The sequence below is a fragment of the Telopea speciosissima genome, chromosome 2 (assembly GCF_018873765.1).
Source record: "Telopea speciosissima isolate NSW1024214 ecotype Mountain lineage chromosome 2, Tspe_v1, whole genome shotgun sequence".
NCBI lineage: Eukaryota > Viridiplantae > Streptophyta > Magnoliopsida > Proteales > Proteaceae > Telopea > Telopea speciosissima.
Genome location: NC_057917.1, coordinates 68,294,382 through 68,311,350, shown reverse-complemented (window position 1 = coordinate 68,311,350; position 16,969 = coordinate 68,294,382). Strand labels below are relative to the sequence as shown.

The 16,969-nt window shown below is 40.3% G+C and overlaps 1 protein-coding gene across 1 annotated transcript in view; it reads right to left on the bottom strand.

Annotated features, from left to right (window-relative positions):
- Nucleotides 1-5,173: 5,173 nt before the first annotated feature.
- Nucleotides 5,174-16,969, bottom strand: part of LOC122651619 (guanylate-binding protein 1-like) — a 33,998-nt gene continuing 22,202 nt past the window's right edge. The window contains exons 10-14 of the mRNA XM_043845086.1: nucleotides 8,586-8,708; nucleotides 7,980-8,065; nucleotides 7,290-7,902; nucleotides 7,124-7,201; nucleotides 5,174-6,424 (exon numbers count right to left, since the gene is read on the bottom strand). Of these exons, the coding sequence (XP_043701021.1) occupies nucleotides 5,384-6,424; nucleotides 7,124-7,201; nucleotides 7,290-7,902; nucleotides 7,980-8,065; nucleotides 8,586-8,708 (1,941 nt within the window). The 3' untranslated portion in view covers nucleotides 5,174-5,383. The remainder of the gene's footprint in view (nucleotides 6,425-7,123; nucleotides 7,202-7,289; nucleotides 7,903-7,979; nucleotides 8,066-8,585; nucleotides 8,709-16,969) is intronic.

Here is a 16,969-nt window from a genome sequence, read left to right as displayed (position 1 = left end):
TGAAGTGGTTGTGTATTAATTAGTACTGAAAATGAATTATTCCATATATAATTTTAGGGATCGGAGTAATAAAAACGAAGTGGGTTCTTTAGGAGATTTATGGATTATTGAAGAGAGAACTGGATCAGCATAGTATGAAATAGGTTAAACGATTTGATTTAACGTGTTCCATCAGTTCTGGAGCTTTTAACGTATTGATCAAGTACCGTAACAATTTTTGTTTTTGTAGTTGTAACAGGCTTTTGTTTGATGGACTTACTTGATAGGTTACATTATGGGTCGTGGCCCTTTCATGTATGGAAGATAAATAATGCTTTTATAATTGTAATTTGTATAAAAATAGTTCTCACTATGAGTATAGGCATCTCTCTCTCTCTCTCTCTCTGTGTGAAACTGACTATTTACAGCCAAATCGAACTTAATTAAACGATTTGGTTATTATGATCTTAATAAAGCAAACATGGTTTGGTTCAGTCAACCACCAAAAAAACCGATGGTTTTAAACTATAACTAAAACCGAACCGGTTGACACCCTAATAAGGAAACTTGTGAAGCAAGTAAAAAAAAAGGCAATTCTACGTTTGCTTCTCCATCTGATGTTCCAGAAGATTCAGAAGCGTCTTCCAGAAGGAATCTCCTGGATTATTGGTTTGAAAATATCTGAAAATCTGAAAATCTGAAATGAACTGGTAGTTGCTTTCACTTTGAAATTAGGAGGAAATTGTTCTGCAAGCAAACAGTACCCGACTTCCGACGGGATTCTGGAAGCTTCAAGTAAAAGGATTCTTTCTTTACGTAAAACTATCCATATTTGGACACATGGTTCTGATGAAGAGGATCATTAAGCCAATGAGCTATGGAAGGGGCAGCAATGTCATTTTATATTTTCATGCAAGGAAGAGAGAGATGGAGAGAAGGGATGCTAGTGTAACCTCTTGGCAGCTTAGAGAACCTTTTTCTCACAAAGAAAAAAAGATATGGTTTTATTGACTATTGATTTGTCATAAATTTTATAGGAGAAGAAAGCTGTCAGGGTGCATAGCACACGTTAGCACCTCTCTATGTCTATGTCTCTCCTCCCTCATATGAGATGACATATCTGCCCCTTACTGTGGGAGGAGAGAGATAGATATAGAAGGCACTAACGTATGCTACATAGACACACATCGTTCTTTCTCCCTAAATTGTTTTTAGAGAAGAAGAATGCTGCCTGGTCGTATGGCCCTTGCATCAGCACGGGGGATAATGAGGAGATGTGCAGGGGCAATCAGGGAGATTTTTCATTTTGTAGGGGAAGGGGCGGAGAGCTCATTTCAAGGGAACTGTGTTTGAGCACACGGGCCACATGACCAGGCAACTTTCTTTTTCCCTAAGCGGCATTATTAGGAGAATGTCATTTCAACGGCATTATCAAAGATGCTCATCCTCATTGTGCCACAAGGAATGATGATACTGATATTTTGACCGTTGGATGGATAGTATATTGTTCAAATTATCCACATATAGTTTGGATTAGTCACGTGTCAAATTCTAAAGCTTAATTCAATCAAATACCCTCTCTTGTATTTGTATGCAACTCTATGTATGTTCATGCATATTTATGGTACTATAACCGTGATTATGCACTCTCTCATAATCCCAAATTTTCTAACCTTTATTTTGCCACTTGCCAAATTTCAATTTGGGTTAACATTTTACATGTGAGATAGACTTAGGATGTACTTGACCACAAAATTTGGGGCCCCCCATAACTAAAAAAGGCATTATTAGAGACTTTGGGAATATGTAATCGTTGAAAGGAAAACCACAAACCATTGTTAGGGTTGGGTATGTCTTGTATTTTGTAATGGATTCACATTAATTATAATTGAGTCTGTATTTGTAATGAAGACGGGTTTTATGTCAACTACATATACAAAGGTAGAATTATAATTGTGTGGGAATTAGGGTTTTGAGTTTTCTTATATATTATCTCTATGTGAAAAACCATAGTCACAAGCAAAGGAGAGCATTTTGGGAGCTTGAGAGTTTTTCAGGAAATAGTGAAAAATGTTTGGTTCTCTTGAGTGGATGTACTCAATATTGCCAAACAACGGTAAATTTCTTGCGTTGTGTGTGATTCTTTGCTTGGGTTCTTCCCCGTTGTTGCGTATTCGTCCCAACAAGTGGTATCAACGCATGGTTCAGTGGACCATCGTAGGTGGTGTGAAGGGATTCAATAAAAAGAAGATGGGCAAGGAAAGCGGAAGAATGTATTTTTATATAGATTGTGGATTTGTTATTCTTTTACAACATGTTTCATCATGTGAAAGAGATACAAAGAAGGTGCATGAAGGAAGAAAAAATCGATCGGTGAACAAATCGTGGAGAAGAGAAAAAAAAGTAGAAGCTCATAAAAATATTGTAGACTGTTCGTACGATGTGTGGTATGGAAGTTAGGTGTTTCTAATGGTTTTTCGGTGTTCCGGATTCAGTGAAAGGGATGGGTTGGGCACATTCTGCACCGTTGGTATAGTCTGACTAAACACTTCTCATGTTGGCATCATTACCTCTTTCATTTGATCACATTGTGACTACAATATTATTTGGTAATGATACTCTCAAATTTGACGAGGTTATTGTTGCTTTGCTGATGAATGAGATACAGCGAAAAATTAGCAGTGATGGAGCATCAAGTTACAGGTGGTGGTCAAGGTAGAGGAATATCAAGTGAGAGACTAGAAGAGCTTGACAAGTACAAGGATTGCTCAAAGTCTAAAGGTCACAAAATAACATTTTATTATTGTGAGGAAGAAGGTCATATAAAGAAGAATTGTTCAAGTCATAAGGAGGAGGAGAAGGAAGATAAATCATCCATTGCTGGTATCGTGGAAGAGTCTCAAAGTGATGATGGTTTTATTTTTCTCACTACGTCATCAGGTATGGATACTTCAGATTAGATTTTAGATTTTGGTTGCTCTTTGCATATATGTTCAGTCAGGGATCAGTTTTGCTACATATCATGCATGTGATAGTAATACAGTCAAAATGACAAATAATGCGGAAAATAAGGTCGCCGGAATTGAGACCCTACAGATTCGCATGTTTGATGGGATTGTACGAACTTTGACTAAAGTGAGACGTGTGCCAAATTTAAGGAAGAATCTGATTTCATTAGGAACACTGGATTCAAGAGGTTTCAAATGCTCATCTGAAAGTGGAATTCTCAGGGTTTCAAGAGGGACCATGGTTGTGATGCAGGGACGGATGTTGTAGACTTGCAAAGGGTGTTGAAATAGGTGGAGCTACTATTGGAACTCAGACAAATACAAACTCAATTGGGTCTGTATTTATAATTATGACAGTTTTTAGTCAATGACATGTACATGAATATAATTATAATTGTGTGAGAATTAGGGTTTTGGATTTCCCTAAATATTCTGTGTGTGAAAAATCCTAAGTCATTTTACCTTGTTTAATCAGGATAAAATGATTTTTACAGAATGGTTAGTTCTAAAATTTTGCATTAATCTAAAAAAATCATGATTTCATCTCTCATACTATTTTCGAATTAAGTAATGACATTTGACGAAAGGATGGGGGATTACCAACACGACACTCGTGGGAAAAAGAATAGCATTAAAATCTCCCATAAACAGCCAAACATTCTTGTAATGTGGTTGAGGGTATTATAATTCGCAAAGAGGACTCAAGGAGACGTACCTGGATTAAGAGAAATGACTGAATGGACAATGCAAGAAGAGATATTCATCCATTAGAACAAAAAATTAATGCACACGCTACATAGTACGCCACATAGTGATGATTGCACCAAAAAAAATCGAGAGGCAAGAAAATAGCCTCAACAGGTTGCAGAGGAACCTGAATGTTGGTCTCCATGATTATGCGAAAAGCTCTAGAGCTAGATGATGATGATGATGATGATGATGATGATGACGACGATGGAGGTGGTTTGACTCGAATTGAATTCATCGATCGGGAAACATTCGCGTAGTTAAATTCTCAAGTACCTGAAGGTAATCGTGTGGTACTGAATTGAAGGAGGATTAGATGCTACAAGCGAAGATATATCTGTTAAACATGTTGGAGCTTAAACATGACACCTGGCTCGGTGAAGACCAAATGTATGTGGAATCATCAATCCAGAGTTTTCAGGTTGGGAGTTGTATGGATGTCGGTTGTGAGAAAATCATGAAGAAATCATGAGGTGGAGAGAATACATGTGGGTGATCAAAATTCAGGGCTTCAGGTACGTATTAAAATAGTTTAATTTGAACGGTGACCGAAGGTGATGAATTTTGAAAACTAGTGGTTATGCGTTTAATGGGGTCAACTCTAGTGTATGGATGTTAGATTGGACCAACTTAGTATGAGATAAATTAAAAGCCTTGATTTAACATGTTCTATCAGCTCTAGAGGTTTTTGCGTATCGATCGAAGTACCTAACACTAGCCTAGGGGAATCCAAGTGACAGGAATTCGTGGCAACCAGAGGTGACTGCTGAAAGAACACTCGGTGCGATGAGGGAAATGGAGTAGGGATGACCATACATGATAAACTGTCCACACACGTTCTGTTGGATGAAATTTTGCTGCTATGCATGTATTAGGAATGTTCCTGTTACCCTGCTGGCAGCCAAGGAACATTCCTCTAAACTTTAAAAAAAAAAAAAAAAAAGTTTAAAGGAATGGGACTCTCACATGTTAAATGAAGAAATGGATTCATAAATAAGGGTAGAGAGGTCATTTCATGTGAGGAGAGAAACAGAAAAAAAGAGGATGTTAGCATAACCTCCACCGTTGGCTCAGAGATTTCTCAAAAGAAAAGAGCTGCTAAAACTAATAAAGCAACAGAAAAAAGCTGCTAAAATACGCACAAACATTATAGGATTTCTCTTTGAACATTGTACATAATGTCTCTTGTCTCATCTCTACTGCCATTAGTACGATAAAATTAATCACACAGGGAAGTTAAACCTAATGCTGACCAAAATAATTTAGCAAAATACGATCCACCATGGAACTATGGCATGCTGATTTAGTAAACTTGCCCTGTTCCAATTCTGGGTATCATTCCTTGTAAAAAAAAAAAAAAAAACCCATTCTGGAAGAACAAATCCAATCCAATGCAAACACAAAACGTTCCAGAACTGGCAGCCAATACAAACCAAAGCTTAAAATAACGGTAATTCTTCTCACTAAGTGTTGCAATCCGCAATTACACTGTTATAGAAGTTTCCCTGTAACTTGTACTTGGCTAAGGTGGGCCGCTTTTTTAAAATGATCCCTACTTGAAAACTCAACTTCTCCAATTATGAATTTATGGGTCGGTAAACAGTAGGTTACAGTGCTACCCTATACAAGTCCTACACTAGAGACTGGTACTACTTCTGGATCACATGTTTTTCATACAAAGCAAGTATGTCCTTCTTGTTGGGAGTCCTTAACTGAAGCAGCTCAGCACCAAAACCATGTTTTGTGAGCTCTTGCTTCAGTTTCAGCACTGTGAACTTGGTATGATCCTCTGTTTCATTTTGCTGACTGTGATTGTTATCCTCATCGCCCTTGAAAACGGAGCCTCCATCTTCTGGATGTGTCACTTTCAATGGGCTAGTTGTGCTCTTTGACCTTTTCCTTCCTCTGATTACCCTGTCAACATCCATATCTTGGACAGAATCAATTCCCACATCATAGTCTTCAACCCTCGGGCGTTTCCCATGTGAAGTTGTTTTGAGCTTACTATCCAATGCCGTTTCATTGAGACGAACTGAGGTCAACTCCTGCTGGAGAAGATCCAATTTACCTTGGGTGGACTGTAGCTGCACTGATAGGGCTTCAGCCCTTCTGCTAGCCTCTGCTCTGGCTGCTCGTTCATTCTCCAGGAGGTTCTCAAGAACATGAACTGTACTTGCCCTCTGCTCATTGTTTGATTTCAAAAGTGACTCAATTTCCTTCTCCCTCTCTTCAACCCTGGCCTCCAGTAGAGCAACCTTGGACAAGGCCTCCATCTCAGAGACACGGAATTTTTCTACTTCATCCACAAGGTCAATTTTCTCTCTTTCCAAGCTCTCAATGTGCCTTTCAACCCTCTCAATTTGGGTCAATCGCTCCATTGCCAACTTCTGAACTTCATTCTTTTCCTTCTGCGCAATGACCGCTTCTGCTCGTGCTTTATCAGCCAGCTCAGTTGCTCTCTTAGCTTCCTTTTCAGCAATTTTGCACCTTTCCTGAACTTCTTCAAACCTCTTCGACTCAGACGAATACCTTTGCTCCAGATGGTTCTTCTCCTGTTCCAGTATCCTGACTTCTCTCTCATATGATTGAGCAGTAGCATTCACGGTATCTAGCTTTTCACCCACCTCTTTGATCTGAAGTTTCAAGGCTAACATTTCCAAATCATAGCTCTTCAGTTTTGAATCTGCAGCCTGTACATTGATTAGCACACATCATCAAGTGTGCAAGAATGTGCAAAACTAAACACACACCCACATACAAAAAACAGGTTCTGTTTAATCGCAAAAGTAAATTTGTAAAATAATTGAATGTATCCAACCTGAATAGACATTTATCCAGGGCAACAAATTGATGCAACTTTAACTACTATAGTTGGCACATGGTCCATATTTCTTGGTGTACTCCACTTGGATCTGCATCCATTTTTGGGTATAGATCTCAGAGCCAGATCTCATAAAGGGATGGCTTATGACTTCTTCAGATCAGATCCACATACAAGTCTAAGAAAGTTGGAGTATATACTAAATATCAAGTACTCCAAGTAACCTATGAAGCATGTATCCATATCTGGTCCTGTCGACTCATGAATTGGATGTGTGGTGCCATGCAAGAATCCAGGGTCATATCTGTTATAGTTCATATGCAGGTATGAACTGGAATCTCTACAGATTCAACCAGTTTCATGAACTATATGTGGATACATGATGACCAATTCAAAGGGCAGTCCAACACTCAATTCTTTTTTTTTTTTTTTGGTAATTACCAACACTCAATTCACCACATCTAAAATATTATTGTCTGGTATCCTACTGTGTGTGTTATTGTGGAAGATCACCAACTGACAATGTGGCCATCAATCTGGGTATCATGCAATGCCTTAAAAAACAAACCTTTAATTCTAAACTCAACGTAGTCAACCGCTGCTCAGCATATTCAATCTTTGCTATTTTGTCACTAATCTCCTCTTCCTGTTATCAATTAAGAATGAAATCATCATGAATATTTAATCAAGAACAACAGAGAAAGAGAGAGAGAGAGAGAGAGGTAATCCTTCACCTTTTCAGCCAAAGTGGCTGAGAATTCTTCCCTCAGAGCATCCTCCCTAAGTTGTGTCTGCTTATTTGTCCGTTCCTGCACTGCTGCTGCTTTCTCCAGAGCAGCCTTGGTTTCTCTAACAGCAATATCATACTTTCGCTTCCACTCCTCTGCCTCCTCCTGAGCAGACTGAGCATGTTCACGAGCAGCAGCAAGTCTTGCTTCCGCAGCACTAGTCCTGGATTTGAGAACGGCTCTTTCTGAATTGGCTTGATCTTCCTCAGCTTTCTGCTTTGCAAATATCTGCTCGTATTTTCTTTTCCATTCCAAGGATTCCTGCCTGGCAGAATCCAATGTTTTTGATAAACTCAAAGACCTCTCCTCCAGTGAGCTAGATTTGCTCTGCAAATTTGTAATACGATTTGTATATTCATCCGCCAGCTTCGTCTTATCATTGATGGCATCCTCATAACGCCTCAGATAGTCAGATTTGTGCTTCTCACTTGCTTCCAGTTGCTTGTTAAGCAATCCCAACTTGTCTTCCATTGAGCGACATTTCAACGCGAGAGCACTCTTCTCCGATCCAATTTGATTTAATTGCTTCTTCATAAGGTCAAGTATTGGACCTTCCAAACTGGAAAGTAAATATTATTAGATAAGAGCAAATTGTACAACTTTGGGGGCAGGGAGTGAGAGAAAGATGAGTCGAACCTCTGCTGTAAGAAGGTTGCCAGCTTCTGCCACTTTCCTGGGCCATGAGATACCTTTCCATATTCAGATAGTAGATCATCAAGAACCTGCATGAATATCAATCAATAAACTGATCAGTTGATACCAATTAATGAATAGATATAACAATGAATGATAAGGAAAAGATATGTGGGTGAAAATACCACCCACTGTCAGCCAGATATGATATACTGACAGAGGAAATAATCCAAGTTTTTATCATTTTTACTCTACTGTAAAACACTTCTAGATTAATATATTTTACATTACTTCAAAAAAATAAAACACTGCAAAGAATGAATATTTAAATGTTTCTCATTCTAATGATGATTAAGATTAGCAACTGTACAGATGGTCCAAAAATGCATTAAATTACTTGTCTCCAATTGCCAAGTTCAACAGTAAATGGGATTAAAAAGAAACTACAGAAAGAATATTATTATCATCTCCCCCTCCCCTTTTTTTCACCCTTCCCTTCCCATAACAATTTGTAGGCTTAGCAACCCAAACACAAAAGTATCAGAAGTAGAAACCCAAATATTTATGGAAATTCATCCACACAAAGCATCATCTGAAGAAAGAGCTTACCTTGATCACTTGATCAATTTTTGCATCAGGATTATTACAAGCACCTCGCAATTTCTTTTCCATGTTCTGTAATGTTTCTGAACATTTAACGTCAGCCTCAATAAATGCATTCCTTTTGTAGTCCTGGATCAATGGTCAATCCAAAGAATCAGCATCACTAGATCAGTATGTAGTTTGAATGAAACACATGTGTAAGAGGATATGTGAGACTTCAAATCCAATCTCATGACATTAGGATTAACCAGTTATATCCATTTAATGTAACCTATACATTGAATTACTAGGATATTGAGATGGATGTATGGTAAAACTAGGAAAGATAAAACAAGGAATGAACAAACTAGAGCTGATTTGGGAGTAGCACTGATACATGATAAACTGTGAGAAGTCGTTTGAGGTGGTATGGCCATGTACAACAGAGGCCTTAAGATGCTCTAGTATGGAGGAGTAATTTGATTTAGATTGAAGGAGCTAAAAGAGCCAGGGGTATAACTAAAATGACGATGGGAGAAGTGAGGAAAGACATGCTTAGCTTAGTCCTTGTAACAAGCATGACTTTAAATAAAGCTCAAGCCGAAACACATAAAGCATAACAATTCCAAAGCTAGGATGGCATATCAGGGCAACAATCTATCCAATCAGTTGGTAGATGTGCGCTATTAATGGAATGATATATTCCTCCACGCACATATTAAATTAACAGCTCAAATGAAGTGTCAGAACTTCCAAGGACCATGAAGACAACCAATAACCAATCTAATATGACCCCTATGTCCAATCTGGAAGATTGAAATGGTTAGGCTGAGCTCGAACCAAAGAGATTTCAAGATAGAACCAATAACAGAATAAAGACAAGTCTGATCTAGGTAAGTTTGGCTGAAAACTGTTTCAGATAGGTGAATGATCGTGGAAGTTGGATCAAAATCTGATGGCCAGATTATCAATTATGAAGAAATCCTGCATTCCTGCTGGTACTAGCATTCTGGTTCAGAAAACAAAAATAGCAGAATTCGATGGCAGTATTTAAAGATTGATTAATAATCCCGTGTGTCAGCCAATAACATTGATTACATAGTGACTGAAATCCACAAGCACAAGCACAGAACATAGATTCCAATTAGAACTTGAAACAGAAAACAAATAAGCAAACAAAACAAGAATAGAGCAGAATTGCAGAAACTGGCTTTGTAATCACTGGAAAAGAAGAAGAGAACAGTCAGGTTTTGGATACCAATCCCATGTGTCAAGCTCAACAGTCCCAGAACTCTCTCTTTTTTTTTTTAAATTAAAAACTCATTCTTTACTCAAATCATCTTCAATAGTTCAATCGAAAGGGAGAGTATTACATACATAAAGACCTAAAATGCCTAAATTGACTCATAAAAAGACTCCTAGTCACTCTAATACACTTAATCAAGCAAATAGATTAAAAATAGAACTCTACCTTACTATTATGTATCCTAATCTAACCCAAATAGTTAACTACTAATTCCGTGTGCTAACTTTACCCCCACTTTATGGACTTATAAATTAGGTTCATAACAATGAAACCCAAAAAAATAAATGGCCGACCCTATAATATATATACCCCAAGGTCTTTTTAACCCATTGGATTGCCATCAGCACCTTGAGAGTTGAGACCCTCCCAATCCCGCACATTGGCCTCTGTTGAATAATGTAACCAGAATACCGTGGGGGTATTCTGGACTTTTTGGGCATTCTATTTTGTGTTTTTATTTCTGTTTTTTCCCCCTTATACGATTCCTATTGGGGATTCCTAGTTCTAGTGGGAATTCCTAGTAGGAATAGGATTGGGGGGATTTGTTTCTCTTATGTAACTAGATTTTATTATAAATAAAGGGCTGGGGTGATCGATCAGATCATTCAAGCTATTCTCAATTCTGGAATCCTAGTTTTGAACATGGTATCAGAGCTAGGGTTTTGAGCCTTTCTCGATTTTCAAAAAAAGAAAAAAAGAAACCCCTTCCCCCCTTCCATCGATTCCCTCTTCTTCTCCCTTCTTCGATCTTTTCTCTCTCTCTTCTTTCTCTTTCTTTGGTCCTCTAAACCCTTCTAGGGCAGCACCTATGAGGTGATACAAGAATGGTTCGAGTGCTGCCCTCTATCCCACCTCAATTTGAAAACCCTAAATCAGATCGATAGCTGCTGCCATTGTTCATCTCTGCGATTTGGGACTGCTTCAACTCTTGTGGAAATTGATCTCATAACAGTGGGAGATCGATTGTTTTTCTGTTGGAGCATCATTGCAGGCCTATCGACAGCAACTATCATATCTGCATTCAAATTGGTTGAAGACCTCAAAGCTGCAGCCTACTTCCTCTCTTATCGATCTCAACTGTCAGGGTTTTTCAAACCCCTGACACCTTATCGATTTGGCTATTATAGGCTGCTGTTTGGGAAGTTTTTTTGAGGGATTATTCCCTGATTCAATTACTGCAATCGACACTGTTTCAACACCAAAGTACTGCTGTTTTTTGAAGATAAGAATTCTGCCCAATTCAAGATCGATTTCTGCAGTTTTTTGGAAAATCAGTTTTTTTTTGCAATCTGCATTGCTGCCTTATATCTTATGGGTGACTCAGAGGTTACCTCGGCTGCTTCTGGCGGAGATCAGACCAGGAATGATTTCCTGCCCTATGCTGCTGCCATCAAACTTGATGGTACCAATTATCTGATTTGGGCCAGATCATTATCCCTGACTGTTGCAGGCAGGGGACTCACTGGCCACCTTACTGGTACCACCAAGCAACCCACTAAAGAAGGGGCTGCCCGCACTAAATGGGCTGCCAATGATGCAATGGTGATGTCTTTTGTTCTGAATTCCATGACCACTAACCTCTCTAGTCAGTACCTTCTCCTTGACACTGCCACTCAGATATGGACTGCTGTCAAGGGTACTTATGGTCGTTCAGGGAATGGTGCTCAGGTTTATGAGATCAGGAAGACTTTTCAAAACACTACTCAGAAGGAGATGACAGTCACTAAGTACTATGCTGCCCTCAAGTGCCTATGGCAGCAACTGGATCACTATGCTCGATTCCAGCCTACCACTGCTGCAGATATTGTTGCCTACCATACCTTTGTGGATCAGTTTCGGGTATATGATTTTCTTGCTGGACTTAATGATGATTATGACCCTATTCGGGTACAGGTTCTTGGTCGAGTTCCTTTCCCCACTTTGGAGGAAACCTTTTCATATGTACACAGTGAAGAGACAAGGAGGGCTGCTATGATGATTACTCCTAAGGTCGCCAGATCAGCTTCACAGACTACTACTGACACTTCTGCTGATAATGTTGTTGCTACTGCTACTACTAAAGAGCCTGTGAAGTGTGATCATTGCCACAAACCACATCACACTAAGGCTCAGTGTTGGAAACTTCATGGGAAGCCTACTGATTTTGAGAGCAAACGTGGTCGTGCTAAATCTAAAAACAAGGCCAATCACACTGAAAGTGTAACTTCAGCTCCCACTACTGACATCGGTTTCTCCCAGGACGAACTTCAAGCTCTCCGCCGTCTGTTGAACACATCTGCTGCCCCCACTACATCTGCTGCCAATTCAGGTTCCTGCTTTGCCCGTACAGGTATTTCCTTTGGTGGTCATTGTACATCAGTAGTTTCCACTCCTTGGATTATAGATTCTGGAGCTACTGATCACATGACAAGTTCCTCCAGCCTTTTTAACACATATTTTCCTGCTTCTGGTAAGGACAAAGTGAAAATTGCTGATGGGTCCCTCTCCTCCATATCAGGGAAAGGATCCATTGGCTGTTCCCCTTCTCTGACTTTATCTTCGGTGCTACATATACCCAAGTTTACCACTAATCTTCTCTCCATTAGCAGTATCACTAAATCCTTAAACTGTAAAGTGACTTTCTTTCCTACTCATTGTGTTTTTCAGGAACTGGACTCGGGGAAGACGATTGGATTGGGTAAAGTGCATGGCGGATTGTACTTGCTTGATGGGGACCCTGCAGCAACACAGGCTTTACCTTCTCGGCTTTGTTCCCCAGCATCTTTTTCTTCTGAACTACACATATGGCACTCTAGACTAGGACATCCACCTTTAGGTACTTTATCTACTTTATTTCCAGCATTAGGTAATTCTTGTCATAAAGAAGACTTCTTTTGTGAGCCTTGTGTCTTGGCCAAATAGACACGTTCAACTTATCCCATTTCCAATAAAAGATCAACTTCTTTATTTCATATTGTTTATTTTGATGTGTGGGGTGCCAGTAGGAAAATTTCACTTTCGGGGCATCGGTGGTATGTGACTTTTATTGACTGCTATTCTAAGTTTACTTGGGTCTATCTTATGCACAATAAGAGTGAGGTTTCCTCATGTTTTCAACACTTTCACCAGATGGTTAAAACTCAATTTCAGACCACTATTCAAATTTTACAGAGTGATAATGGGCGCGAGTATATGGAAGGTCAATTCCAAAAATACCTGACTGCCCATGTGATCCTCCATCAAACTAGCTGTGTTGATACTCCAGCCCAAAATGGTGTGGCTGAGAGGAAGAACCGCCACCTCTTGGAGGTCGCTCGTGCACTCTTGTTTGCCCGGAACGTCCCTTCCGTTTATTGGGGGGATGCTGTCCTCACTGTAGCCTATTTGATTAATAGGCTGCCCAGTAGGGTCCTTAACTCTAGACCCCCTGTTGAGCTATTACTTGGCTCTTCCTCATTTGTTGTTCCACCCAAAGTGTTTGGCTGCGTCTGCTATGCCAGGGATACTAGGTCCCCGGGCAAACTTGATCCACGTAGTCTTAGGTGCATTTTCTTGGGATACTCAGCTACACAGAAGGGGTATAAGTGCTATCACCCCCCATCCCGCTGGACTTTTGTCAGCATGGATGTCGTGTTTCATGAGAGTGTCTCCTACTATGTGTCCCCACATCTTCAGGGGGAGAGTGTAAGTGAAGATGTGTTGACTGTAGACTCTCCACCTCCACTCCAGCCTGTTTATCTTGAGTCTGTTCAACCCACTTCTAGTCCTCCCCTTGAGTCAGGGGGAGAGATTGTTCAGCCTACTTCTAGTCCTCCCCCCGAGTCAGGGGGAGAGGTTCCTGTACAGGGGGAGCAGCCCACTCCAGCCCAAACTCCTGTCCAGAGGACTATTAGTGAATTTCAGAAGAGGATTGATGTTAGCAATATGAAGACCTATGGAAGGAAACATAAGCAGGTTCAATCAACTGTTGCTCCAGTACCCATCCAACTGCCAAACATGGATCCAGAACCTGCCTCTCCACCCAGTAATATTTCTTCTCCTGAGTTACCTATTGCCCTTCGCAAAGGTGTCAGGACTTGCACTCAGCATCCTATATCTCATGTTGTTTCTTATGACTCCCTTTCCCCATCATTTCGTGCTTTTATTTCTTCCCTTTCTTCTGTTTGTGTTCCTAATACTTGGCAGGAAGCTCTATCAGATGGAAAGTGGAAGGCAGCCATGATGGAAGAAATGGAGGCTTTGAAGAAAAATAACACATGGGAGCTTGTGATTCTTCCACCTGGGAAAAAAACTGTTGGATGTAAATGGGTGTTTGTGGTGAAACAGAAGGTGGGTGGCACCGTGGATAGATATAAGGCACGACTCGTGACCAAGGGTTTTGCTCAGACATACGGCATGGACTACCAGGAGACCTTAGCACCTGTTGCAAAGCTGAATACAGTTCGGGTATTATTGTCATGTGCAGTCAACCTTGGTTGGGATTTGCAACAGCTAGATGTTAAAAATGCCTTCCTAAATGGGGCACTGGAAGAGGAGGTATACATGAACATTCCACCAGGGTTTTCTTGTGACAGAAATCAAGGAAAAGTGTGTAGGCTAAAGCGTGCATTGTATGGGCTGAAACAGTCACCCCGGGCTTGGTTTGGTCGATTCCACAAGGCCATGGTTTCTGTGGGCTATAAGCAGAGTAATGCTGATCACACACTCTTTATCAAGAGGGTTGGTGAAAAACTCACTGTTCTTAGAGTCTACGTTGATGATATAGTGGTTACTGGCAATGATAGTGATGAGATCAGACAGTTGAAGACCTTCCTTAGCCAGGAATTTGAGATTAAAGATCTAGGTAAATTACGATACTTTCTTGGGATTGAAGTGGCCAGATCTTCAAAAGGCATATTTCTCTCCCAAAGAAAGTATGTCCTAGACTTGTTGGCCGAAACAGGTTTGCTTGGCTGCCACTCTGCGGATACTCCTATGGATCCTACTGTTCGGCTCAAGGAAAATGATGGTGAGGCTGTTGATAAAGGCCGGTACCAAAGACTTGTAGGGAAGTTGATTTACGTTTCACACACTCGTCTAGACATTGCTGTTGCTATGAGTGTTGTGAGTCAATTTATGCATGATCCCTACACTTCTCATATGGAGGTTGTTCTTCGTATTCTACGCTATTTGAAGTCGGCTTCTAGAAAAGGCATTCTTTTGTCTTCACATGGTCACCTACGGATAGAAGGATACACCGATAATGATTGGGCTGGTTTTGCAAATCGGAAGTTTATTTCTGGATATTGTTCCTTTGTAGGTGGAAATCTTGTCACCTGACGTAGCAAGAAATAAAATGTAGTTGCTCGTTCTAGTGCCGAAGCTGAATTTCGAGCTATGGCACAGGGAATTTGTGAGTTACTTTGGCTTAAAGGACTGCTACAAGATCTGGGTATTCCTATTCGCCTTCCTATGATGTTGCACTGTGATAACAAGGCTGCAATCAGTATAGCGCACAACCCGGTACAGCATGATCGTACCAAGCATGTTGAGGTGGATAGGCATTTTATCAAGGAGAAATTAGAAGGTGGGCAGATTTGTATTCCCTTTGTGATTTCTTCGGATCAACTTGCTGATGTCTTCACCAAGGGACTGCCTGGAAAGTTGTTTCATCCTAATCTAGTCAAGTTGGGCATGATCGACATCTTTGCTCCAACGTGAGGGGGAGTGTTGAATAATGTAACCAGAATACCGTGGGGGTATTCTGGACTTTTTGGGCATTCTATTTTGTGTTTTTATTTCTGTTTTTTCCCCCTTATACGATTCCTATTGGGGATTCCTAGTTCTAGTGGGAATTCCTAGTAGGAATAGGATTGGGGGGGTTTGTATCTCTTATGTAACTAGATTTTATTATAAATAAAGGGCTGGGGTGATCGATCAGATCATTCAAGCTATTCTGAATTCTGGAATTCTAGTTTTGAACAGCCTCCTATGGGTTTACTGTCTAATGCAACTACATCATTTTGCATCTTCAAAGGGGCCAAAATATACCATTAGGATGTTTACCAAAGGTGGCAATCAGGTGGCTTGAGACGGAGTAATAGGGTGCTTGGGCTCTATGCACAACCGAAACCTGCCCTGTTACTAAATGGGCTTGGAGATAAGTGGGTTAGATGCCAGCCCATTTATAATTGGTGGCTTTGACCGTTCCAGTGGCATGCTTTAAAAACTTAAAGGTGCAATAAATGATATATTAAATAATAATCTTGTTCTTAGTCATAATAAAAATGCATTAAAATTGGGCCATCAGACTGGTTCAAGCTGGGCTTAAGGCTATGATTGGCACTTGGACTGACGCTCAGGCTGAGTTTAAGGGACATCTACAAGCCCACTGTACCCTGGAAAGATGCCCAGCCAAGCCCTTTTAATAATCAGCCTAGCAGACCAGACTCAATAAAGCTGTTTTATTAGTCTGACCAGTTCAGGCAGGGTTGAGAACCACCAACCCTATTGTTTCCTTCATAATCCCAAAATGGACCTTATAAGCAAGCTGGACCAGACAGCAAAGGCAGCAACTGTCAAAGTTTAGCTTAAGGGCCTCACTTCTAGAAGAATCAAAGTATTAAACTGTACACTGACACGGGGGGAGAAGTGGCAGATACGATCATCTTGATTCGATTAAATAAAGAGCTGTAGCATGATGCAAGTCCCACTTTTGCAGGCTGGGGCTGTGGATTGTAGATGGTCTTAACCATTTTTGCACAAAGTGATTAGTTCCCAAGACCCAACCCCTAATTTCACACTAGCAGCCCCAACCTCAGTCCACTTAAATGCCCCTATACATATTTGTTACCTTCATTTAATTCCCCACTCTCACATTTATGAAGACCAAGAATTCTGAAGAAGGCATAATGAAAATAAGAATCGTCATGAGAGTTTCACGCTTCTCACCAAGAGTGAAGAAGTGGAAAACTCACATGAACCCAAGGATATGTTTGAGAGAGCCTTGAGGAACTCCAAAAGAGGCAATAGACATGGTTACAAACCTTCTTTGCTGAATAAAATTGGATGAAGAGATGGGGTCCAGAAGAGGAATCCCTTCTGTATAACATATGGTCTTTCCACAAACTACTTTCGACATCATGAA